The 26691-nt window shown below is 37.5% G+C and overlaps 1 protein-coding gene across 7 annotated transcripts in view; it reads left to right on the forward strand.

The window, feature by feature from the left end:
- The window catches only part of kank4 (KN motif and ankyrin repeat domains 4), a 55177-nt gene extending 37814 nt beyond the window's left edge, over nucleotides 1-17363 (forward strand). For 5 of the 7 annotated variants that reach the window (XM_072684291.1, XM_072684288.1, XM_072684292.1 and 2 more), the window contains 8 exons: nucleotides 12-2423; nucleotides 4975-5068; nucleotides 8453-8707; nucleotides 11363-11447; nucleotides 11639-11858; nucleotides 12095-12237; nucleotides 13857-14057; nucleotides 16318-17363. In XM_072684291.1, the coding sequence (XP_072540392.1) occupies nucleotides 12-2423; nucleotides 4975-5068; nucleotides 8453-8707; nucleotides 11363-11447; nucleotides 11639-11858; nucleotides 12095-12237; nucleotides 13857-14057; nucleotides 16318-16431 (3524 nt within the window). In that variant the 3' untranslated portion in view covers nucleotides 16432-17363. Of the gene's footprint in view, nucleotides 1-11; nucleotides 2424-4974; nucleotides 5069-8452; nucleotides 8708-11362; nucleotides 11859-12094; nucleotides 12238-13856; nucleotides 14058-16317 lie in introns of those variants that run through there. The other 2 variants (XM_072684293.1, XM_072684294.1) reach the window with 2 other exon arrangements.
- Nucleotides 17364-26691: the final 9328 nt, after the last annotated feature.

The following is a 26691-nucleotide window of genomic DNA, read 5'->3' on the forward strand; positions in this document are numbered from 1 at the left end:
TTGTGTTTCAGCAAATGGCTTTTCCTCCAAGGCTTCTGAAAGTGGAGGACAGCGGAAACAGCTGCCCTATTCTGTGGAGACACCTTATGGCTTCCACCTTGATCTGGACTTCCTCAAATATGTAGATGACATTGAGAAGGGCAACACCATCAAGAGGGTGCATATCCAGCGAAAGAACAGAGGTCCAAAATATAGCACACTGCCACGCAACTTCAGCCTTCCTGGACATGGTGCAAGACCTGCTGCCAAAGACACATGGGCCAACACCTCCACCCTGGGGTCCAAGCCCAAGTCCCGTGTTACTGAGGTCCAGCAACTTTTTGAGTTCAGAGCTAGTGATGGCAGTTCTAGTAGTAGCAGTGGAAGCTCTACTGCTGGTCATTCCAAAGTCCAAAGCACTGGCTACCTCTCATCCTCAAAACCTGCAGATGAGGTCCACACCCAGACTTCATACAAAGAGCAGCAACTGGGCCTTAATGTGAGGCCACACTTGTTTCGGGCATCCAGCATGCCTGTTAATGTCCCACACAGGAGACTCTCAGACTCTACTGATGAGCAGAGTCCTCAGTCCCAGAATGGCTCAACCGAGAGACTGTTTCGCCCTGTAGATAGCAGCGACAGGAGAGGAAGTGTTCCTCAGGACAGAGCCAGTCTGCATCAACAGATAACAGCAGCACTGAAAAGAGTGCGTGAACTGGAAGAGCAGGTGAGGACCATACCTGAACTGAAGGCTCAGATTTGTTCACTAAGAGAGGAGAGGGATCAACTGCTTCAGAGGATTCAGGAACAGACAGAGAGAGTAGTAGAATCGAGTGAAAAACCCCAACCTGAGGAAAGCACTGAGCATCCTGTAGCAACACAGCAGCAAGAAGCCCCATCCTTTTTAAAGGACACTGTAGTTGACCATAAAACTAAAACACCAGCAGCCGAGCCAACTGCAGAACCACAGGCAGACTGGCAAAACTTAGAGGCGCAAGACCTTGCAGAGCAGAAGGCTGCCAAAACGGTGTCAGGAGAAGAGCCCGTGTCAGCTGTGATCTCTGTCCCAGTGATCCTTATAGAAAAAGTTGAGAGCCCTACTGATTCAGAAGAATCAGAGAAGCAATTGGAAGAGTCAGAGCATGAGGCTGAAATACCAGAAAGGCTTTCAGACCAAGAACTAGAGAAACAAGGGCAAACACAAGAGATGTCTGCGGAAGATAAACAGTTGGAGCTATCAGAAGAACAAGAAAATAGATCTGAATACATGGCGTCCCAAATGAAAACGGAAAAAACTGAAGCCGCTGGAGGATCAGGTGACGAAGGAAAAAAATGGACCTCCACTAAAGATGAACAAGAGTCTCTCATTATCCAAGAATTACAAGTCAAAGTTAAGACTTTGGAGGAGAGATTAAGCCAGGCCAGCTGTGAGCTAAAAAAGACAGATTCCTTACTGGGAGAGCAGATAGAGGAGAATAGATTAAAAGACCTAACAATTCAAGAACTGAGTGGAAAAGTTATGGAGTCTATTGCAATCAGCATACAGCAAGAAAGAGCAGTTCCACCACCGCCTGAGCAACTTCCTGAACGCGTAGTTACTTGCGATGCATCTGTCAGTACAGACTGCAAGATTGTCTTAGAAAAGGCAGTGTTGACAGATGCTGAACTTCAACCTGATGATGGTCCCAAAGAAACAGACCTAATATGCTCTAGCACTCAAACAAATATAATCCAGACACGAGATATTGAGGTGCTAGCACACGTGATGACAGCTGAGAAGGTTGTCGGGGTGGAAGTTTCTACAAGTGACCAAGCAGTTGAGACAGATGTCCCAATTAGCCCTGGTGATGATGTGCAGGCAGATACATCTGAGGAAATAGCAGATGGGCATAGAGCTGATTTTAGACACAGCATAGACAAAGAGGATACAGTCGAGGAAGAAAATAGCGATAGTATGGTCATTGAGAGGGATGTGGCTGAAGAGTATGTTATAGTGGAAAAGACTGAAGGTGATCTAGTTGAGACTATAGCCGAGGAGACAGTAGTTGTCGGGTTGTCGACCATTGAGAATGAGTTTCCAGAGAGTAGAAATGTTGAAAAGGTGGTAATAGAAAGCTCAAAAGGAGATACAAGCCCAGGGGAATCTCATCAAGACCAAAAGCAAGAGCAAGAACAAGACCCTCAGCCTCAGATTCAGCCTCAGCGGCCCACCGAAGCTGCCACTTCCCCTGCAGCCATAGGCCAGGTTGTCAATCGCATCCAGGGGCTTCTTAATGAGCAGTGGGCCAGTCTGGGCAGCGGGAGCCAAGAGGGAAAAGGAGAAAGCTCACAGAAACCGCCTGTCTCAAAGATCAGCTCCATCCAAAGTCATCTCAGAGGCTCTCTCAGTGCTCTCTCAGCCTTTTATTCTCCTGTTCAAAAAGGCAGTGCTGCTAAACAATCAGGTAATCAGTCTAATTCAGTCATACACACCTAATAACCCTTTGTTTTTATCAATTGGTCTCTCATGAATCATCATTTGGCTAAAACACTTTCAACAAGGCAACTTGGTACATTATATCAGTAGGGAGTACCTTAATGATGAGCATCAGATATTTTGATTAAACCAAACTGTATGTTATATAAAATTTAACTATTGAATTGAAAACTGAACCTAAAATGCATATAAGGAAATTAACATCAAAGTACAAGGCAGACCGGTCACTTCATTAAAACCACCTTCTTGTTTCAATGCTCACTGTCCATTTGCTCAGCTCCACTTACCACTAAAGCAGCACTTTGTAGTTATATAATTATAGACTGTCTCTTTGCATACTTTTTTCATCACCCTGTTCTTCAGTGGTCATACAACAAACACTGACACACCACCACCTTGCCAGTATCACTGCAGTACTCGGAACGACCCACTACCCAAATAATTCCTGCTCTGTGGTGGTCCTGTGGGGTCCTGACCAATGACGAACAGGGTGAAATGAGGATAACAAAGGATAATAAAGTATACAGAGAAACAGGTGAACTACAGTCTGTAATTATAGCGCTACAAAGTGCTCCTATAGGTGTGTGGAGTGGAGCCTTGTAGAAAGAAGGAGGTGTAAGGTGGCAAACAACATCTGCAGTATGCTATATTAAAAATACACTTTCTGCAGAATGCACAGTTGTTTTATATTTTATGAAACGACAAAATGTCTTGATCCCAATCATGCTCCAGGAAAGGTTTATACAAGGTCAATCTTTCTGACAGATACACTACAGTCTTTCAGTGAAGCTGTCTACCTTAAACATTTGTTGTATGTGAGGGGGAGATCTGTTTGAAGCACTGTAGTCAAGGGGGCTGACAAACTGGCATTTAAATCTAAAGAAAGATTTCTAAAGTAATCTACTGTATTATACTGGCTTCATGCAAATATCAAATATCCGAGCTCTCATTAAACAACTGTCCTTTTGTTGTGCCATGGAAAGACCATGAGCTACTGCAACATTGTATTTTGGTAGAGGTTTGTATACCATATGGCAGATATGTTTGGGAGAACATGTTGACATTTTGCAAGGCATCTGGCTCAAATTACAGTGCTTACAAAATGCTGCGGTCTCATAAACATTGGCGTATGCTTACACATGTGCAGTCACAATCATTTGACGTTATCCTTCAAGCTTTCACAATTAATTTCTCCACAGTGAATAATGTACTCCATTTAATAGCATTATTTATGGTTGTATAAAAAGCATTCAGGTTTATGAATGTTTTAAGATTGTTGCTCAAATTGAACTATTGAACTCAGACAGACATAAGGAAGGTAGTAAGTGGTTTGCCAGCTTAGAATTGCTGTTCAAACTGTTTCTTGGGTGATGTTGAGTCATAATTTCACCCAGAGGCTGTAGGATGTCTTTGGGTCATGCATTCGCTAAAATCTGTTATTACAAAAACAATCAGTGAAACAAGTGAATACAAATTATGGAATTACAACCTTTTTTTTAACATAATAGTCATGACAATTCTTTTGGTGAACATTGTTGTTAAACAAGAGAACATGGACATTGTCAACATCCCACCCTCAACCGTACACACCTACTCCTTCTGCCCTCTACATCTATATGGATGGGAACAAAAATAAATAAGAAACCCCTTGGCAGAACTATAATATGTAATAAAGGATTCCACATAATTAAAAAACAAACAAACAGAAACTAAGAGAAAAATCAACATAAAATTGTTTCTGAAAATAAAACCAAAACAAAATTACTGTGCTCTTAAAACTGGCTGACACAAAACAAAAAATAAATAATAGTATATTTATTTATCATTTAAATGAATTCATATTCCATTCAATTAAATACATAAATTAATTAATTACATTAATACAAGCTAATAATATAATTGCCATAATAGAGAACAGTAATAAATCAACAAATCAACTACACAATAATTCAACAAAAAAGCAATCATGATGTTGCTGTAATGCAAAAACCTTGTATCTCCAAAAGCAACTTCACAGGAAAAGGGAAAACCTTTTCAACTAGAAGTCCAAGTAATTTTAGGCCATTTCTATTAGTCTATTCATCAAGACATTTTGAAAAAATGTAAATGACAGCTGGTAGTTTCATAATATGAAATATGAAATATGAAAGTCCTGACACCTGAAGAAAATGTCCAGTGGCAGCAAAGGCTGAACTGTTCTTCTTTTGAGAGCCTTTCCTACATAGTGATCTGTTGCTTTAGTAGATGCTGAGATACATAATGGATGAATGCTACTCCCTGGAACCTTACAAAGCATTACACTTTTATAAAGTGTCAGTCATTTATCCTTCTGACACAGCAGGTATTCACAAACGATTTTATAATACAGAAAGTTTAATATTTCTGAAGAAATCATTATAGTGATGGTAACAAAATGCAGTTTTTCTTCCTAAGTTTATATGTACAATGCGTGGTAGAAAAGGTGAACAGGTGCAGGGTTGGCTAAAAGCTCAATTTCTGATCACTCTTCCCCTCCTCAGGCCTCAAATCCATCATGAAGAAGAATGACTATCCTGACAAGCAGGGGAATGGAGGAGTCAAAAAAAACCTGAAATTTGTTGGCGTGAACGGAGGGTAAAATATTTTTTGTCAGCCATGCACTCTCTGCACCCTTTGCATTTGTATTTTCCTGTGGCAAAATGTTGAGCTTCACACACTTTGCATACGATCACCATCTTTAAAAGGATTGCAGATTATATTTTACTTTTTTACAAATAACTGTAATCACTTCAATGATGGTATTATAATGTAAAGTGTTGAATAATCCTGTCTGTGCTGCTTCCTCTGACAACACTTTTTATAATCTGTCATGGCATGGTCTTTGCCTCTGTGGTCTTTCCTCTTTGTCATTCTTATTTGGTTTGGCTGTTAGACTAAAATGCATTGTAATTTTAGTTTGCTCATGTGAAGTCATTTCAGTCAAAACAAAAATGACCAAAATTAAATGCATTTTAGCCAATGAAAATCAGCAGTTTCATTCATTACTCTAGGACTGTACATATTAGGCCACACTGCCTTTTAAAGTCAAATCAAGTCAGTGCGAAACTTCACATTTCTGGCACCACTGTTGTTCTCAGAAGACAGATGACTGTACTGTTATGCATAGACTGATAAACTACTCTTTGTTCGGTTATGACTCACTTTGGCATAAAAGACTGCTTAGTTAAAGACACCCCAAAAACAATACTTTGTAAGTAGATAGACGTGCTTAATAATTTACCCCTAGACATTTTCTTCAGTTATTCTTATTAATTCTACACTTATTCTTTAAGTATTACATAATAAGCATTGGTTACTGTTACTGAGAATTATTAGGCAAGTTTTAAGAAGTTTTGAAAATGAAAATTGGGAAACTGAAGTAAAGTGCCACATACAGGATTGTAAGCTTTAAAGGGGCACTCTTGGTGGGCTGTTGGACTGTTGAATGTTTTAAATTACATTTATTTTCTCACCACCTGGTTTATTACACTACACTAGTCAGGATTTCTTGATCATATTTAGGAGATTCCCAGTGGTTTATTAGTATAATGCATGCTGGCCATAGTGCACATAGTTGCAAAATGTTGTACACTTAATTTTCTAGACTAAACAAATTTATCAAATATTTTATGGTAATTCATAGTTCATGTACATTTTAGTTTTTTGTTGAATTTAACATACTAGAAAAAAAAATGTACATGACACATTTTAAGTATACTTTCCTATGTGTTTAATTAAGGAAATACACAGTAATTGTGAATTAAATTGTTCATAGAGAATTTATTAATTTTTTAGCATGTAATCATCCAAATGTATACATAAACGTTTATTATTTAACTGTGTTTTTTCGGTAAAATTAACTAATGGCAGTTAACTTCTGAGTACAATGATGGTGTCATTTATTGGTCCAATAGTCCTCTTCTTCAGAGCAAATAAAAACTTTAAATTAAAAACGTTAAATTGCTGACCACTTCATACAGACTTTATGTTGAGTTATGTAGAATGAACTGCTTGCTGTTTTTATCTCCATACGGCTTTGCCGTCACATTTTTGTCTTCAAGTGATTCATGAGAAACTATGCTGTTGTTGTAGATTACTGTCATTATTCATCAATGGAATTAACACTGCTCTCTGTGTCCCTCTACCTGGTCTGTCCGTCATCATAGTGCATAGGTAGAACCACAGGCTGTGAGGTGTTTGCTTTGTTCGCTGTTGGCATTTTAGCGTGATGTTGATGAGAAGTGAGTGGGAAGTGGCGAAACCTTGATGGGAACAAAGTCTTCTCTCTGTGCCGGAGCACGTGAGGAGTGATGGGTGCAGGCTGGTGGCGGCGGAGGTTCTGCCTCAGCTGTGTTTGCCCAGCCCTCAGCACTAGGATAATAACTCTGATAGAGCCGAGTAGACAGTTAGCCCTCCTGTCGGCTCTCTGATCTGAAATGAATCAGCTGAGCCCCATCTCCTTATCTGGCCCCACTCTGCATTAGTGGCCTGTTTTTACAGATTTACAAAAGAGTGAAAAATGTTTCCAGTTATAACCATTATAATTATGACTGTTGAGGAACAGATACCGCAAAAATGACAACAAAAAAACAGCAGGATATATAGCATTATATCAGCTCTGTCATAAAAAAGCCTTCTCTTCAATGGCAATATTACCAAAGAAGCAAAAAAAATGTCTTACACATTAATGTAAAAGATATCATTCCAGATCATTGGGAGTATTTTATTACATTCTATTAAATTCTACAACAACAGCCAGATTTAAATAATGTCAAAAGAGGTTGCAGGGTCTTGTCTGACAGTGAAAGTCTGTAAGTTGACTGATGTGCAATTTCACTTTACTATCATATACCATATACCTCATCTTTGGCATCTGTGTGGAATGGTTTTGCTTTGTTGGTTAATATAGCTGTGGGTTGAAACCTGCACAATGTGCAGTGACTTTTGCTAGAGTGGCGACAAATGTGACTGTTTTTGCCCATCCGGCATCAGTTATTATTATCCTAAGAGGAGCCTGACAGTGCTGTTGTTAAAAATGACAGCCAGTAATTTCAGAATTGGAGCACACAGCAAGGATCCAAGCAACCAAAATATCATACCCTAATCTAGTTCAGATAGGGTTAGGTGTGTTCCAGGTGGACTCCGGACTCTGAGGTTTTGTATATGTGTTGTTACTGGGACCCAGTTGGGTGTCCCCATGTGCAGTGTGCAACCCTGATGGTGCCCATGTTTAACTCAACGCGGCCCCATCACTGACATCCATCCATATGTGGGGCCCACAAAGAACCATCTGGTTCCCAGTTAGGCTAACCATACAGTAATCTGGGAATAAGCTTAGACATGTTCTTCAAAGTCTTTACAGTTGGAATGTAAGTGTAGCATTTATAAATGGCTCAGACTATTTTGCCTTATTTTGAGCATTATAAAAAAAAATATGAAAGCTGCTGTGTAATCATAAGCTCTAAAATGACTTCATCACTATATAATGGCATGTCTGTATTTCTTTTTTTAGGATTTAATGATCTGTAATGGCTCTAAATGTAGCTGAACATACTGAGTGCATAAATAATCAGTACTTCAACTGTGTCCTTGTTTAATTGTGGCAGTTGCATGCCTCTTGATAATAACACATTAATAAACGAGATGCAGCATTCAGGAAGGCTGCTCACATAGGGACTAACAGGACATCCAATCCACTTACACAGCTCACTTCATTTCCCCTTCCATAGCAGACTACTTGTATTTACTTTCCATTAACATTATAACATTATGCACATACATACACATACATCTCTATTAACTAGCATTAGAATTATGATCATGAACCAAAATGTAAACACACCAATTATGGTGTACATATGCTTGCCCTGCTCTCTATCTGGATGTTTTAATGGTTATTTCAGGGTCACACATGACTCACTTTACCAGTTTGTCTTTAAAGATTTAACTTCCATGACATAGACTGTCTGTGTTGTCTAGCTATGAGACCACCTCCAGTGAGGAGTCCAGTGGGGAGGAGAATGAGGACGAGGGGAAGGAGGAGGAGGAGGAGGAGGTGGATAGCTCCGAGCCGGAGGAGCAGGGAGAGGAGAAGGAGAGTGGAGCGGCCCAGGAGGAGGAGGCTGCTGCTGCTGGGGAGCAGACTGATGAAGCTCAGGCAGAGCAGTCTGAGTGCTCTGAGGAGCCTAAAGACTCCCAGGCCAGTATTGGTCCCCAGGAGGAGCAGCCCATCAGGTGAGACAGAGGGGCCAGGAGTGGAAAACAGTAAAAGGTCTAATTAATACAATGTATAGGACCAGTAAGAGGTCCAGTCAATCCAACTTATAGGTCCAGTAAGAGGTCCAATTTATCTAACTTAGAGGTCTAATAGGAAGTGCTGTTAGTCTAACTTGGAGGTCTAATAAGATGCCCAGTTGGTCCACCATAAAGCAATGCTAGAGTTAAAATGTAAATATAGACTAGCTTGCCTATGCTAGTGAACAACTTAACTCATCTTTTTCTGTCATTGAATTCTAGCTCATAGCACAATCAGGTTAAACTAAGTACAGTAAAAAAAAAAAAGTCAAATAGGGCTGTTTTTATTGATCCGCTCATCATTACAATTTCGTGCAAAATAAAGTCCAACTGCCAGAATCAAATTATGTACAAATTATGGAAGTCTTCTATTTTTGTAGCTTAATAATGTTAAATAAGGTGTGCTGGTGATCGAATTGAACAAATCCACACGCTGGTTGAGGGCATCCAGGAGAAATCTGAAACCAGAACTCTGTTCTTTAAACAAACTCACAAGATACAAGAACGTCCTTCAGAATAAAAAAATATTGTGTTTTGTTGCGTTTGTTTTTTCAAGCAAATAGGATTTAAATTATGTGAGTAAAAAATATTTGTTTATTTATTTATTTATTAGCTTCCATATAAGAACCCTGGAAAGCAGTAATCCTTTAGATTCCCTAGAGTCTATGTTAGCAGTCACACACGTTTATGAACATAGTTCTAGGCACACAACTTACTTAAAGCCTGCAAATAAAAACACACTGTTCCAGGAGACACCTTAATAATACCACTACATTTATTTTTTATGTTTTGCTTTTAATAAGAAATTTTGAATCTTGATAAATTCAATTTATATATACTTTGTGGACAAAAGTATTGGGAAACCTCTTAAAAATTAAATTCAGACAGTCTGTTCCATTGCTACAATTGTATAAAATCAACCACCTAGAGTGTACAAACATTTGTGAAAGAATGGGTCGTTCTGAAGAGCTCATTGAATTTCAGCATGGTACTGTAATACGATGCAATCGCTGCAGCAAGTTAGTTTTTGAAAAGTCTTCCCTACTATATATTCCACCATTAGTTCTGTGCTATTACTGGAAAGTGTAAGTGTTTAGGAACCACAACCAACTCAGCCACAAAGTGGCACACCATGTAAAGTGACAGAGCGCTGAGTACATAAAAGTCACCACTGTCCTGCTGACTCAGTACCTGCTAAGTTCCAAACCTGCTGTTAGATCATATCCCTATTAATGCCTATGAGTTTAGAATGGGATATTTGTAGGAATAAGGTCTTGGTGTCCTGATACTTTTGTCCATATAGTGTACATAAATCCATAACTAAGAAGACATTGATGTATTAGTCTGATGAATCAGGTGAGTGATAAAGCTGTGAGATCCAAGTGTGTCAGTATTTCTGATTGAAACCTGACAACAATCCATTTAACACTCTCTGTTTATCTTGGTGAAGTCATGTGTTGGAGCATATAGCATACAGTGCATGGGCTTGTGTTTTATCATCAGCCAGTATACCAAAAGCATACCGTGTTGAGTGATAGGTTTAATTAACCCAACCACTGAGAACAAGCTCAACTTGTCTGACCTTCATAGCATAAAACCATTTCGTGTTTCTGTGGGAGAGTAGATGATGGTATCAGTGTATGGTATTGTTAGCAAAATTGACAAAACACGGTACATTGCTCTGAATAGACGTGACACGAAGAGGACCTGTGCCAAACACAGCATGTTAAGTGAACAGCAGGGTAGGATGAAGAATTCCATGCGTCATTTAATATATTGGTAACAGGTTGTTTGAAGAGCAAATCCTTAGTTAGGTGCTCTCAATCAACATTACCAAGGTCTTAAAGCACACTGTTTGTTTATTTGTATGATGAAATGTCAATCAGGATTTCTGTAGGCTCAAGTCCACAGTGAATCTGTATTCAAGAGAATGAATGCTATCTAGCTGTGGATGCATGGCCTTGTGTTTTACCCTTAAGAGTTGGATACATTGGGTAATGTAAAAGTTGTACAATAGAATAAAATAAAATAGAAACTCTATATAACCCTGTATATCCCTGTAAACCAAGACCTGTTTATTGTCTTTGCCATTGGCTGAAAATATGAAAAAATTAGGTAATAAAATGAGAAAACAAATACACGACTGTACAGTTAAAGTACAAAAGTTAAGGTACCCCTGGTTTAATGATTTTCAAAGTAAAAGTACATGAACAAATCCTCTATAGTAAACAAACATATATATACAATAGAAAAATTTTGTACATTTTACATGTTGAAAATAAACAGTAATTGTGCATTAAAATGTGAATGTGGTCAAGTGGGGCTTCGAGTGGTCCGATGAATTGGACTGGACTGGAAAGCGCTGCCACTATGATCTGAGAATCACTGGTTCAAATTCCAGATCATGTTGCTTGGGTAGAAAACAAGGTAAATTAAAAAAAAAAGAGTGAATAAGCAGTTCAGTTTGTGAGTAATACAGTTTGAAAATCATTTGACCAGGGTTGTAAATGACCTGCCTGCAACTGTAGTTACGTACAGAACTTTGGGTTGTTGTTGTGCAAAGTCAGACATGTATTGTTTAATGTACTCTTTTAGTGAATTTGTTGATAAGAACTTCATGGCTGCTTGTCACTACCTTAAGGACCGAATGGCTGAAGTCTCTGCCCCAAACAAAGAGATGGTAAGAAATGCATTTATATAAATATATCATGTCATGTAGTTAAAAATGTTTATAGCTAGATAAATGCCATTATGTAGGGGAAACTGATATACTAAACCAAAATAATACTGAGACGTGAGTATGAGCCGTGGTGCTGTGGTCTCTCAATGACTTTTTGTTTGTTTGTTTGTTTTTACATCTGTTGTGTTTAGAGGCAAGTTCTGATGGTGCTTTATCAGGAGTGGTTTCGTGTGTCCAGTCAGAAAGACTCTCAGATAGAAACAGTCACCCTGTACCTGAGGGAGATTGGGAACCAAACCCCCACTCTACTGCGCTACATAGTTAACCTGGCCGATGGCAATGGCAACATGGCCCTACACTACAGTGTTTCCCACTCTAATTTTCCAGTGGTCAAGCTGCTGTTGGATACAGGTGAGCGAACTCAAATGTTTGTCTCAGTGGTTGACTTGTCGAACAGCTAGAGATTATTTGCCTGTCATCTGTCATCATTTGTTTATGGGTCCATACATTGAACATATTTCATATTACAGTAACATCAGAACATTGTTTGAGACTCATACAATTTATTAGTATTGCCCAATATATATACAACAAACAAACAAAACTTGAAAGAAAACATAAAATAAAGCTTTGTATGAATTTCTAAGGTCTGTGTGAGGTGGATCATCAGAACAAGGCAGGATACACTGCAATAATGCTGGCAGCCTTGACCGCAGCGGAAGGACCAGAGGACATGGAGGTGGCCCAGCAGCTACTGAGCCTGGGCAACATCAACGCTCGGGCCGGCCAGGTACACGCAGCACGACAACTTCCTTCACCACAAGAACACACAAAATTTAACTCCTTAACTTCAGAGTGGTCTTAATCTCTATTTTTAACAACATGCCTCTTTGTATCTCCTGTCATTCTTCCATTAAAATAGATTAAATTAAATAAATTATAAATTAAAATAGCTACCAGTAGTTTTCAGTACATACACATAGCTTTAATCCTGTCATTAAAAAATCCTCAGGGAACTGGAGTAGCCCACTCATCATACACTTTATTTGTTGGCCTGGAAGTTTGATAAATACTATAGTGGAATTATCATTTTTGGGACAGTATCATCCTGAGGATTCGAAATATAGATATTCTGGATGTCTTGAATACACAGCGTTCTCTGTAATTTTCAAATCTACAGCTCCTCTCACCATTCTGGACACGTCTAAATACTACGTATTTAAAAATGTCAGAAGTTGCATAAAACTCCCATATTAGAATCAGGATCTGCAACTACATTGGTAACATTTTTAAGTGCAAGATTTCATTTTATCTGGTGAATTTTAATGGAGCTTTACCTCTACAGTTCAACTTGAGAGAGCAGGGGTAAAATGTAGAAAATTCATTTCATTTTGCTTTGCAGTTTAACTCAAATATTGTAATTGCGTAATTAATAATATAATTATGTAATTAATCATGATTGCATTGAAATTATATTCTGCACACAAGGATCTTTTTTCAAAAAGGATCCTTTGTTTCAAAATCAGAAACTGACATAATCATTGCAATAATGTTGCTGTGCAAAAATTGTTGCTGTTTTTCAGAAGATGATTGTATATCAGCACAAATTTCTTGGCACTCTGTTAACACTGTGAATAAATCCACTCACTGTCAATGAAAGTTAGCCAAATCAAACACAAACAGATGCTGTAATTAGGCTTTGAGATGCTGGAGGATGAGTCAATAACATTGGTGACAGTTCAAGAAAGAAGTACAAAAACATATTTTTAAGCAGTAGTTTGTCTCAGTCGAGAAAAAAAAATACATTTAGTGAGACCAATGTGACAGACCAAGACAGAGTATGCATGCTATTAAGGCCAAAACAAGTCTGATTGTAACTACCATTGATTCTAAGGCAAGTCTGAGTCTGCATACAATGAAGTCAAAGACAAGTTTGAGTATGCATACTATTGATTCCAAGACAAGTCTGAGTATGCATGAGTATAAGACAAGTCTGAGTATGCATACCATTAAGTACCCTTGAATTTAAGACAAGACTGAGTATACAGCAATAGACAAGACAAGACAAGTCTCAGTATGCATGCTTTTGATCCTAAGACAACTCTGAGTATGCATACTATTGATCTAAGACGTGTCTGAGTATAACTAATATTGAATTCAAGACACGAATGAGACAAGTCCAGACCTAAGGGCTACAGTTCTACCCTGTACCAGTTCTGAAATGATCCTATACTACAGGACTCACAGCGCACAGCTGAGGCCTACCAGTGACAAGATAGCAGGAATTCTCTAGCAAATCCAAGCTCACAGTGGATGAATACATTGAGTGTCAGTTCTAGTTGTTATCTTGTTGAACCTCTCTACTCTCCATATATTTTGGCTCACCTGCAGTCTTTTCTCTTCCTGCAGTCAGGCCAGACGGCGCTGATGCTGGCAGTGAGTCATGGCCGTACAGCAATGGTGCATGTTCTTCTCGACTGTAAAGCCGATGTGAACATACAGGACCAAGATGGCTCCACTGCCCTGATGTGCGCCAGCGAGCACGGCCACACTGAGATAGCCAAACTTCTGCTGGACGTACCTGAGTGTGACACTAGCATCAAAGATAAGGTGAAGACACATGTGCTTAGCATATATATTCCAATCATATTTTCGAAATATGAAATAACTAGGCTGATTGTTCTAGTGCAGTCGGGTCCCCAGCTTTTATGCATCAGCTAGCAGATAGAGAGAGGCCATTTGTGCTCTCTCAGGCTCTGGCTGCTGATTTCAGGCAGCATGATCCAAGATTTAAACCACAGGTCATAGTGGCAACACCTTTGTCCACTGGACCACTCAAATCCCCTGTTATTGTGAATAGTTAAGTGAACTTATGATGGACTGATCTCAAAAAGGCAGAACATTAAAGATTAAATATTCCTTCGTTCAACATTTTAAGGAGGAGTAATATATTTTTGCACAGTTATGGAGTGAAAAAAGGTAAGGAGCACAATAGGACAAAAAAAACCTAAACAAATCACGTCACAAGGATTAGGTGTATCGTCCCTCACAGTAGTAAAAAAAGAACACCGATATTTACAAAACAGAAATATTGAATATTTACACTTTAACTTACACTGTACATATACTATACATATATTACACACACCCACACACACACTATACTCACACTATACATACTCTCTTTTTACAATATTGCACTGGTTTAAAACAATTTAAATGTATAGGTTTGATGTATAATCTGAAATGTTTACATTGATATTTACAAAAGATACTATCAGGACTAGAGGGAGCTCGCAACATAGCATCCATGCTTGGCACCAAGTTTTGACCCCAGAAGATATGAGCTCTTAGATAACCTTTACTAAGCTCTCAGATGTTTAGAACTTATTTAGAAGTCATGCTCTGTGTTTGTGCTGCAGCCAGATGTATGGGGAACATTTCACTGGTAGAGGGAAGAATGGATTCAGTTAAATTCCAGCAAATTCTGGAAGCAAACATCAAACTGTAAAAAGTTGAAGATAACATAGGGTGGGTTCTAAAGCAGGATAATGATCTTAACCATACCACAGATTCCACAAGGCACTTCCTCAGTAGGTGCAAGGTTTTGATTTGACCCTCACAGGCCAACTTATATATCATATCAAATAGGACTCAAAAAAGCAGTGCATGCCAGATGGCCCACGAATCTTCCTGAACCAAATGCCTTTTGCAAGACAGAGTAGACTAAAATGCAATTTGGCTACAGAAAGCATTACTGATCTTGCAGGGTGCCCAAACTTTAGCTTGAGGCTCTTTTGCTTTTGTTATATTGAAACTGTAAAAGATGAAAACAAAGAAGGTAAAGTCATAAAACACTAAAAAATTGTGTCATCTTTTAGTCGCGTAGCAGTTCAGATATTTTGACCAGGGCTGCCCAAACGTTTGCAAAACCCTGTATATTTAATGATTAAAAAAATGGTTCTTTCTATTTATTTTTATTGTGGAAGCCCCCAAATCTTACCCACCGTCTGTTCAAAAATACAACATTGCCATCATATGGACAAACCTGGTACTTACATTTATATAAAAATGGTTTCTCTACTCTAGGAGACTAGGGTGAAACACAGATTATTTATAGGGATTTCAGTATTGATTGTTTCAGTTATCAAATAATCTACTGATTATTATTATTTTGATTTAATTGAAAATCAAAATAATAATAATTGAAATAATAATTGAAAAACTATGTTTTAGCCTATACTTTTATGAAACTAAAAACTGTATTTTTTAGGCTATATTTTTTATGAAACATGTTTTTAGGAACAAAGGGAGTCTAGTAAATACTAAATAAAATAAATGAATAAATAAACTAAAAAGTAAAAAACTGTGTAAAACACAATGAAGTACCTGTATATAAATGGGCGTGTCAATTTCCTACTGTTGGAGAGATTAGCAGGAGAATCTCAAATATGCATCATCACACCATGTTAGGACATGTTAGCAAGCAAGCGTTCAAATGTACTTTCACAATGCATCACAAACCTATTTTAACCTAGCAGCTAATAGTGTGAGACATGAACTACATATTGGGTGTCTTTACAATTAGGCTGTTTTAGCTACATGCTGTAACCAACATAAAAAGTCATTACTATCTCAAACTGTCATTATTTTAAAACTTTCCATTTAAAGTGTCTTGTGTCTGGGGAAAGGTCATACAGCTGGTTTCTCCACTTAAAGAATTAGTTTCTCCTTTTTTGGCTTTGTTATAAAATGAATGTATTTGTTGAGGCGGAACATTAGCTTTGATTATTTAATTTCTATGACTAATAAGAAATTAGAAATTAAGAATAGTGCATGTGTGCATATGTTACGTATGTTGTTTTTGTAGGAAGGACACACTGCACTGTCCGTGGCTATCAAGGCCTCTAACTCTGAAATAGTCGACCTGCTGAAGGCCCATGCTCAAAAAGATGGAACCCTACACGCCACAGGTCTCCTCTGAGGCTGCAGAGATTACATTCTTCCTCTCTACGGGCAACGATACCTGCATTCACCCTTTGCCTCAACCAACCAAACTGGCCATCATGAGAAACGCAACTTCAGGAACAGAAAGTACCAGTTAGTTGCAGATATTCTTTCCAACACACATGTATGACTGAAATGGCCTATGAGGAGTGGACTTCAATCCATAAAGCTTCCCTGAACTTGCTAATGATGAATTTCTTCAGTTCCTCTGAAGCACAGCTACCTTCGAGCTCTTAACTTAATGTGTATCGAGCATGGTACATTGTTATATGTTTTGTCCTGTTTCAAACGTTATTATATTTTTGTCAAGTAGAGCATTATACATGAATGTTATTACAGAGTCTATCAGATACACACTATATTTATTTTATATTGCACTTTGTTGTACTGATTTTTTTATTCTCTTCTGTAATATATATATATATATATATATATATATATATATATATATATATATATATATATATATATATATATATATAAAGCCTGTGTAACTATAACCAGATGATCAGCATTATGTCTTCCAGTATGACTGCAGTCAGGTAAAGCTAAATTCCAATATTAAAAAAACAGAGCACGGTTTTAGTATGCGACTGATACAATGCCAGAGTAACTCTCCAACAGAAGATGTTGATGCAGCAGAGAAAAACAGAAAGGGTCATGGGACTCTAATGGACTCTTCCAGCCAAGTGCTTTAACGACCTGACTTTGCCCCAAAAGAATGATTTACTATTAAATGTAATTAAATCTTATGTGTCTCAAAACAATATGCTTACCCAATATATGGGCACACGTTGAAGAAAATTGTGCTTTGGTATTTAATAAACCAGCTTATATTATAATTATCCATGGGTCTAGCAAGATAATAAAGGTAATCAAAATTAAAAGAATACATTGGAAGCATTAAAACATTTGCTCTTGGTGTATTTTTTCGGGAGTTCAAGAGTTAAGCCAGGTTTGTTGAAACCGTGTGTCGTACTGTGATCTATGCAAGATAGCAAAGGGCTACATGTAACAGAATTACGTAATTAGGACACAAAAAGAAAAAAAAAGATAAAGAAAAAAAGAAAAGGTCATTTGATAACAGGTACATTTAGGGGTGTCAGAGGTGTCAAACATATAGAAGGGTATGGGTTCTAATCCGGCCAACCAAATAAATTCAGAATCCATGTTCTAAACCGCACTCACACTGGCCTATTCACCTTATTGTGCCACGCCCACTTTCACAATTTTGTGTCTTCCTATTTTGTGTAGTATTTTTGGTCATTTCGTATCATTTGGTTTATGGCTGTATCATATTCAAAGTGAATGCTATCTGAAGTAGGCTGCTGCTGTGGATCCTAATCCCTGATCCCTGACTCTGAAAGTAGCTGGCTATGCTACGAACCCAACATTCCAACGTTTTTAGAGCACAGCGAACATAACACAAAGGCCATCCCCTGCCCAATATTTGGCATGCCTAGATTGTATCCAGATTCAAGTCTACATATTTTTTTTTTTTGCGAAACAGGATCCAAACCACATTTTGAAATGTGATTGCAATCACATTTGTACAGGTGAGTCTCGGCTCTGAACGCGCTGAAGGCTTAAATTGATTTTAAATTCTCTTTTTTTTCAACAGACAATGACCACGTCAATCCAGAGTGACCTCCAGCTCTCTTGCCTCTGCATATGATCTCTTTTACAATAAAGGTTCTTTGTGGAACCAAAGGTGGTTCTACTATGGCACCCAAAGAACCCTTTGTAGCACCTTTATATTTAAAAGTGTGTATTAGACAGGATATTTTTGTTACACAAATATTTACAAATATTTCTGTTATAATAATTACATTTTACATCAGAATGTGCGCTGACATGTTGATGCTCATCTACGAATGCCTGGAATCAGTGCAAGTAAAGCCTTTCACTAAATGATGGCCTACACCCTGCGTTCCTTCTCCTCGCAGACATCATCTAAAGTGTGGATGTAGACAGCAAGAGTGCTTGATGGCTCTTGGATTAAAAGTGTGTGTTTGGGACACTCTTGTATGATATGCAGTTCTCATACTCATTATTGCTAATGTGCTAATGGACTTATCTGAAGTGGCACCACTCTGATTACAGGCATAAATCAGATTATAGGTGTGAAGCTACTGCAAGGAACAAATTCAGTTTCTTCTTCACCGTCTTGTAAACAAACCCCTCCACTCTAATTGATTGGTCATCCCATTAAGCTGTTTTTGGGCCTTGGAAAGCACAGCACACTTTGATAATTTCCAATGCACCTAATTCAATGGTATTAATTGCTAGGTATAATGGGTGTGTTTAAATAGGGAATTCTCAAAATGGAGCTCAAAATTGAAAAACCCTGCACCACAGTCTTGAAGTCTTGTGGGTTGCAAGTGTGGCATTGGGGACGGGTTGTAAGTAGTGCCCAAACCCTTTGATATTTAGTTCCAGCTTTGCATAACCCACTTTAAGAAGCACACATGCCTCATCATCCTGATTTATCTGTGGTCCTCAGGTGGATCTGAGAAACACACCTGACTTAGCTGAACATTAATTTGTACCTGCACGGTGAAAAACTCTATGTTCCATCACAAATCTAAAAAAATACATAATGTACAGTTTTTTCACAGAACATGTAACAGATTAAGTGTCATGTCTCAGCAGTGGCTATAGGCCGGGGATGGCAAAGTTGATTAAGGTCTCATTGACGTTGCTCACATAGATACAGTGTACAAGCAAACAAGATAAAGTCCTGAAATTTCGATTTTTGAGTCTGATACTGGGAAAAAAATATGTCTGATATGTAGTTCACTGTGGCTGAGCACAAGTAATCTTAAAGTAAAAGCACAGGCTTATGTTGTAACAAACAACTCTTAACAATAAGGACTCTTGTGCAGGGCCAAAGACAAGCAGGGTTATACAACAGAAACTGCAAGCATAAATGAGCTTTAATGAAACTGCATATTCCGGTGATACAGAAACTAAGATCATTCCATGATAGAAATGTTTTGGTTGGGAGCAAACCTATAAAAAGCGATTAAGATGAATGGTGAAATGGAATTGTAGGTGTCTGACTACTTAAAAAAACAAAACCCCTGCTACAGGAGACTCTTTGTTCATCGCTTTTTAAGCAGATTACATTTGCCTGGAGTTCTGGGGTAATTCTTACTTTCACTGAAACTCCTCGAGCTGATCATTTTAGTCCTGTCTGGATCCATATCCATGACTTTTCAAATCTTTTTACAGACGTCCCCCTGATTGACTAATCCAACAATAAAGGACTAAGGCACAAATGAGGTCCATTAACATAAACTACAGTGGTCTTGGTGCTGCATAGAGAATGTCAGCTTCATTTAACAAGTACAGTATGGTTTTATTGGTCTTGTTTGCTGATCCAGGCATACTGCAACAAACATGCTTTAGCCCTTTAACACTCAGAGGCTTATTGTGCACTATGGCATATTTAATGGGGCTGGAGATATTTTGACAGACATAAAACACCTACAACTAATGTAGAGAGTGATAATATAAAGTGCAGTTGCAATAAATGGGATCCTTGAATTGTAAGCAAGATTTTTTTTTAAATGCTATATGCAATGTTGAGAAACAATGTTGTGTAGTCATCACAATGTGATGTTACAAATGGTTCTTTGAGCAATGTCATAAAAGAACCGCTTTTGGTTCCATATAGAATCATGATTGTAAAACAAATTGTGAAGAGAGTGTAGGGAACAGTTTAATGGTTCAAAAGGTGCAAAGAACCTTTAGTTGAAGCTTTGTTTTGATTGTTTTAACCAATGTAAAGGTTACTCTCTTTTACAATCATGGACCTTTATGGATATAAATGTGGTTCTTCATTGGCATCTCTCAAAGAACCCCTGTAGCTCTTATTCTTAGGAAAGCAGAAAGCTATGTTAGTACATGACTATAGGAAAGGATAAATAAAACGTAACTTTTAGTGGAAGTCAAGAATAAGTTAAAAATATCCTTTTCTTTCATTTTCCTAACAGTACACACCTGCCTCTACCTTGTTTTTTGTCTCTTAAGCATGTACATATTTACATAGTATGCAGATACAATTTTTTCTTGGTAAGTCATTTTTCATTCCATCTTTCTTTTTGTACAAACTGTCATTGCACCATTGTTTCAAAAGTTGCTTTCATTCAAACCAGCATAGGAAATACTGATTACTTTCATTTAGCCAGCCATACAGGTAAATCTGAGAAACACCTGACTTGTGCCCTGTCAAAAAGACTGGGCGTTTTCACAGATTAGGCAGCTGATAAGTGTACATGAGGAAGTTCAGCAAAATATGCAGTAATGCTGCAGGTTCTGTGGCAAACTGATTGGTAGCTTTCTAGCCACTTACACAGCAAGAACTGGAGAAAGTGACCTCCTCGTCTAATTCTACAACCTGAAGCACTCAATGCAATCCCCTCAAAACGTCTTAAAGAAGTACTTCCAGTTCTAATCAAACCTCTTTTACCAGTAGTAAACTAATCCTTAGCCTGGGGCATGTACCCAAAGCTTTTAAACTGGCATTTAAAAAAATCTTTGCTCAAGAAACCAATTCTTGATCAAAGTGTACTGTCTAATTACAGACATATCTGATTTTATGTCTGATTTGGACATCTTCCACTTCAGGATTTTTATTCTTGTTGGTATTATTGCACTGCAATGGCTTCCAGTAAAATCCTGTACTGACTAGAAATACTTCTATTGGCGTGTAAAGCCTTACACTGTCTTGCTCCTATGTACCTGTATGACCTCATTTACTATTACTATTAAGATAAGATAAGATAAGATAAGATAGTCCTAATAAAGGACTATCTTATCTTATCTTATCTTATCTTATGAACCATCACATTTACTTAGATCATAGGGTGCTGGCTTCCTACTAGTTCCCAGAATTCAGAAGGCTTCAGCAGGGGAATAATCTTCCAGATAATGTTTAGGACTCAGACATAAAGTCTCCAAGACTAGGTGGAAACTCACTTTGTTAAGTCAGATAGTTAATGTTTCTCTTTAGATAAAGATCCACTTTTGTTTTCCCTGACGTACACACCTACCTTGTCCTGGTTTTGTTTGTCAAGCATATACAAGCTGTTTTGTTTCTTTTGTTTCTTTTGTTTTTTTTTTAATTTAAAGTGTCAAACCTGTCAAACCACCGTTGTCCCTGTTTCAAGAATCATGCCAATATACACACATTACTTTCATTTTTTCACCAATACACACCTTCCTCTTTCCTGTTCAAACATTGTTTATATAGTATACAACTGCGGTGCTGTCACGGTGGGTGATGCCTGGAGGCGGTTTTTAGTAAACATAAAACAAAACAGAAGAAGCTACAAAAAAATACAAACTGGGGATCCAACTAAAGTACTAAAACTAAAGTACTAAAACTAACAACAGAAACAGAACAAAACAAGCCAAGCTAAAACACCATAAACCAAGACAGGCCAGACAAAGGAAACCTCAAACACAGGGGTACTTAAACAAGAACTAACAAGGAATACCTGGGACAAACCAGGGAGCGTGGCTACAGAGGAGGCACAGGTGGGAAGACTAATGAACAGTGGGGGCTAGGACAGACAAGAAACAAACAGAGCCCTTGTGATGTAGGCGTGACAGAAGCCAACCCCCCCCCCCCCCCCCAAAAAAAAAAAAAAAAAAAATAATTATGTGCAACTTCCATGGCGCATAAATCCTAACCCCCCTGGAGCTGGCAAAAGAGGAAGGCCAGAAAAAAGTCTGTCTTATGTCACACTGGGTCCAGAGATTACCTGCTACGTCCATATTTGAGGTCTGGTCTTCTGTCACAAGGGGGAGTCCATGATGCTTTGTTATTTAAAACTCTAGACATTCATAGAAGAGCCCTTGAAGAGCTCTGTCTGCAGCAGATACTGTGGTGGTGGTCAGATCCTAGGTGTTGTTCATCTGTAGGCTTGCTGGAGGCTGGACCATGAGACTCTTGACAACAAATCTCTTGATGTAACAATGATGTAACAAAGATAGATACTAAATACTGTGTGTTTAAGTCCTGAGTTGTAAGAATGCTCAATGATGTTTCAGGAAGCTTAGCATGTAATGTCACAGAAATAATCTTCCAGAAACATTCTGAAAACTAGTGACATAATAAAGCTTTACATCACAATGTTAATTGAACATTTCTTACACAACACTCCCAGTTAGACAAAACATTATGAAAATATCTATACTAAAACTAAAATAGTTAAAATACATACAATAAAATATTGATATAAATGAAGCATAGTCACACTGACATCACACTAATAAGTAATATTTAATGAATGTGTTATGAAACACGTTTTAAATTAGGATATAAAGCATTTATTTAGACATAGAACATAATATTTTGTGGAATTTACAGTAATAATGAAAATTTAATGATAACATTGACTACATTTTGAAATGGCCTCCCAAATGTGTATAACCTGTATTCAGCTTTAAGAATAAATGTAAAAAACAAACAAACAAAAAACTAAAAAAAAAAAAAAAAAATTATGACTGGTTGCAGCAGGCAGTTTGAAAGAGGAAGGTGAGGAACTGGGGAGAGGTAGGTATGTCTGTGTGTACAAAAGTCTAAAATCACACACAGGAAAACTGTTTGCCTTCAGCAGGGGAAATGCAACATTTTCACTTGTTTCCCTTTTTATGCTACAACGCATGTGGTTAACAGGATGTTACTGCATTGTACAAGCCTGGAACAGTAAACAGTACCTGAAGGGTGGTTCCACATTTATAGTTCTAACTAGGCAGAATTTAGATCAACATTAGTCCATCAAGATGAAACTGCTCTTTGGCTTACATTTCTTTTGCCTCATCTGTTCAGGTAAATAGAAAATTTATGTATTAATATTATTATTATCTTTAGTATTAAAATAACATATTAATAATAATCTAATTATTTATGAGGCTTAAAAGGAATTTTATGTTTGTTTTTTGATGAACTGATTACAGAAAATCTCCATTTACTAGTCCAGTGTCTAGTAAAGTCATGACCAAGAAACTGACCAGCACTGAGCTAATTAGTAGTTACCATTTCTCTCTTATTTTAAAGGAGCAAATAGAAGTATTGCTCAGCTGGGCCAAAAACCAAAAATACTGTTGATTCTAATATTGTTCTAAAATTAATGTATTCATTCTTTTTGGCGGATCTGCTCTTTTCACAGTGTGCACACTGCAATGCCTCCAGTGTGTTAGTAATTTAGGTCAGTGTAGCACCACAAACTCAACCCAGTGTGGAACAGGCTCAATGTGTACTGCTTGGAGAATTAATTTAGCTAATTTAGGTAAGTCTTGGTAAGCATTAGATAAGCATGTTTTTCATTTTAAATAGACATTATCAGGTGTAAATGCATGCTACCAATAATTGTAGCTTAATACACAAAAACATATCGTAACACTTGTGCTATAATATTGACATAATTTTTTTAATGTCTGCCTAGGACTTGGGAACGGCACCTCAGTTGTACGTTCCTGCATCTCACAAACCCTCTGCACTCAGCTCAATGCAACTGCTTTAGGCACGGCTTACTCAGGCAATTTTGGAGCATCGAGTTTCTTTCATTTTTTCTCCTGCTGTAATTTCACTAATTGCAATAGCATCTACATCCCAGGTAAACAAGTTTTCATTTTTCCTCCTTCAAAGTAAAGTGATGCTTTTATAATGGACTCATTCTTCTTACAATGAAGAATGGGATGATTAAAAGTGAATCACATTGTGCTTCATAAGTACTATTCTACTGGGACCCATTTCTCCGTCTGTGGTAACTAGGTCCCTATATGTCATTGTTGGACTGCTTATTTGGCTGCTTTTGCAGTTTTACACAAATGAATTACTGAACTTAACCTTTCTAGACCCAAACCTTGTTAAGTGTTTTTTTCTGCTTGTAACTATTAGCATCCGCTATATTAGAAACTGTAAAATTTAATTATAACAGATGTATTGCTGAGACATGAGATAAAGAGATGAAGAAGTTGGAGAAAAAAGATGAACATTTGAGCCTCACAGTTTTGATGACCTATCAACATCCAGATAGATCAGTTTGCAGTTTGTCCAGTCTGGTGACAGTGTATATTTACAGCAGATGCTTCAGTGCATAAAGTATACTGTACATTCCTAAAAGTGCACTGTACATATAATGTAGAACCTGACATATAATGCAGAGGTTCTTTACACGCTTACAATTAATTGGGCACAATATATTACTTGATACAGAAGTATATTTTATATAGAGAGCTAAAAAGAAACATCAAAAAGAATGTTCTTAAGTATGATACCCAAATGTGACAACAAAGAAAAAGGGGTAGGTGGTGTAGAAGAGTGTGAGTAATACATTATATTTCTTAAGGGGAAACTTACATGCGGCTGTAATGATGTATCCATCATTTTGACATGGCAGAATTTCTAGATGGTTAGGAGTAAAAACATACAGTGTAGTTAGTTGTGAGCATGTGCTGTGAGTAATCAGTAGCTAGCATGTGTTTTAGCCAACAACCAGAGCACTTCTTCTGTTTCACAGAACCTGACACCACCCCGAATAGACTAAGATGTGCTGCCTGTGACAGTTACTTGGACACAACCTGCAGCAATACTGTGTCCTGTGTAGGAATTCAAGATCGCTGTATGAATTATACAGGTTAGTTCACATATTACGTTTGCAGCAACACTGACAGTACATACAGTTTCAAATTAACAGCATGTTTTCTGTTTTTCTCATGTGAGAGGAATATGTTTTTGCAAAATAATACCATACACGCAGCCAGAAACAAAATATTAATCTTTTACTTTGTAGTCATATCAGACTAATTATTCTTTTCATCTTAATTTAATATAATAAAATGTAGCTAGCAATCTAGCTGTACCTCACAATTTGAGAAAACTAGCATTAATGGTAAACATGAAGCCTAATATGATCAATCTTTTTTGTTTCTCTCTCAGTGGTAAACGCAACTATCAAAGGATGTGTGTCCAAAAGTATTTGTGAAGCTTATGCAGTTACAAATGCCACTTGTTCTTCAGGAAACACATACAATGGAAGTGAAGCCATGGTGGCCCTACTTGCTATCATCCTGCTTCGATAGAGATTCTCTCTTTCTGCTAATATGAGCATGTTATTATTATTATTATTTTTTTGTATTGTTTCTAGCATATTTGAAATGGTTGTTTCAGAATAATCAGATATGAACCTTGGAAGATGTATAGATCAACATATTTACAACAGTGACAGTCTGTTCTACTGTACTATTGTATTTTTTTGAGTAACTGTCTCTGTCCAGGGAACGTCTTCTAACAGATTTCCAAGCATTTCTGTGAGGATTTGATTGCATTCAGCAACAAGAGCGTTACTGAGGTCAAGATATTGGACGATCACCACCCCACCTCACCCCCAACTCCTCAACTAATTCCGAACATATTGGATGTAGCACCATCCATCATTCCAGAGACTACAGTTCCACTGTGCAGCAGCTCAATGCTGGGGAGCTTAAAATCCCATTAGGCCTGGTGCCAACAAGTTCATGTTTATTTGCTTCAGAAAGTTCTAGTCTATTGGTAATACTCACACAGTACATTTATTTAACACAATAAATTGTGTTAAATTGTTTTATAAAATTCACTATGGGTGTTAAAATTGTCTTGAGTTATACTCTTCAGTGTTTAGGTTAACATCTAGTTCATGTTTCTTTTTATCCTGTTGTGACTTGTTTCATATGTTCAATCATTAAAATGACCTGAAAGTACATCCACTTCTGCCTCTAAGCTCAGCAACCTTGACACTTGGAATAAGTATTTTGTTTCATAGCTAAAGTAGACAATTTGACCATGTTTTGAAATAAAAAAAAAAAAAAACTTTACAATTATCTTGCTGTGCCTTGAAATTTGCCATTTGAGTGCTTTTAGATAATACAGCAAAATCTTTTTTTTTCTTTCGCCATAGCCTATGTTGTGCAATTAATCCTATTCTATTGTTATTTTGTTATTCTGTTCTGAGTCATGTTTTGTAAACTACTTGCTTTCCAGATATGTAGGCTACCAAACAAACTACTCAAAGTAAAATAAACTTCTAAACTAACAAACAGAAATGGCTCACAAATTTAATTAATATCCTATTCCAACCAACAACGCGAACATAAAGCTTCCTTCAATTCTATAAATTGAATTAAAACATCATATAGCAAGTTTACCTTACCTGCTACTTTGGGTCAGAATGCTGCTACTGCCCTA

This window comes from Salminus brasiliensis, chromosome 7 (assembly GCF_030463535.1).
Source record: "Salminus brasiliensis chromosome 7, fSalBra1.hap2, whole genome shotgun sequence".
In the NCBI taxonomy this organism is placed as follows: Eukaryota; Metazoa; Chordata; class Actinopteri; order Characiformes; family Bryconidae; genus Salminus; species Salminus brasiliensis.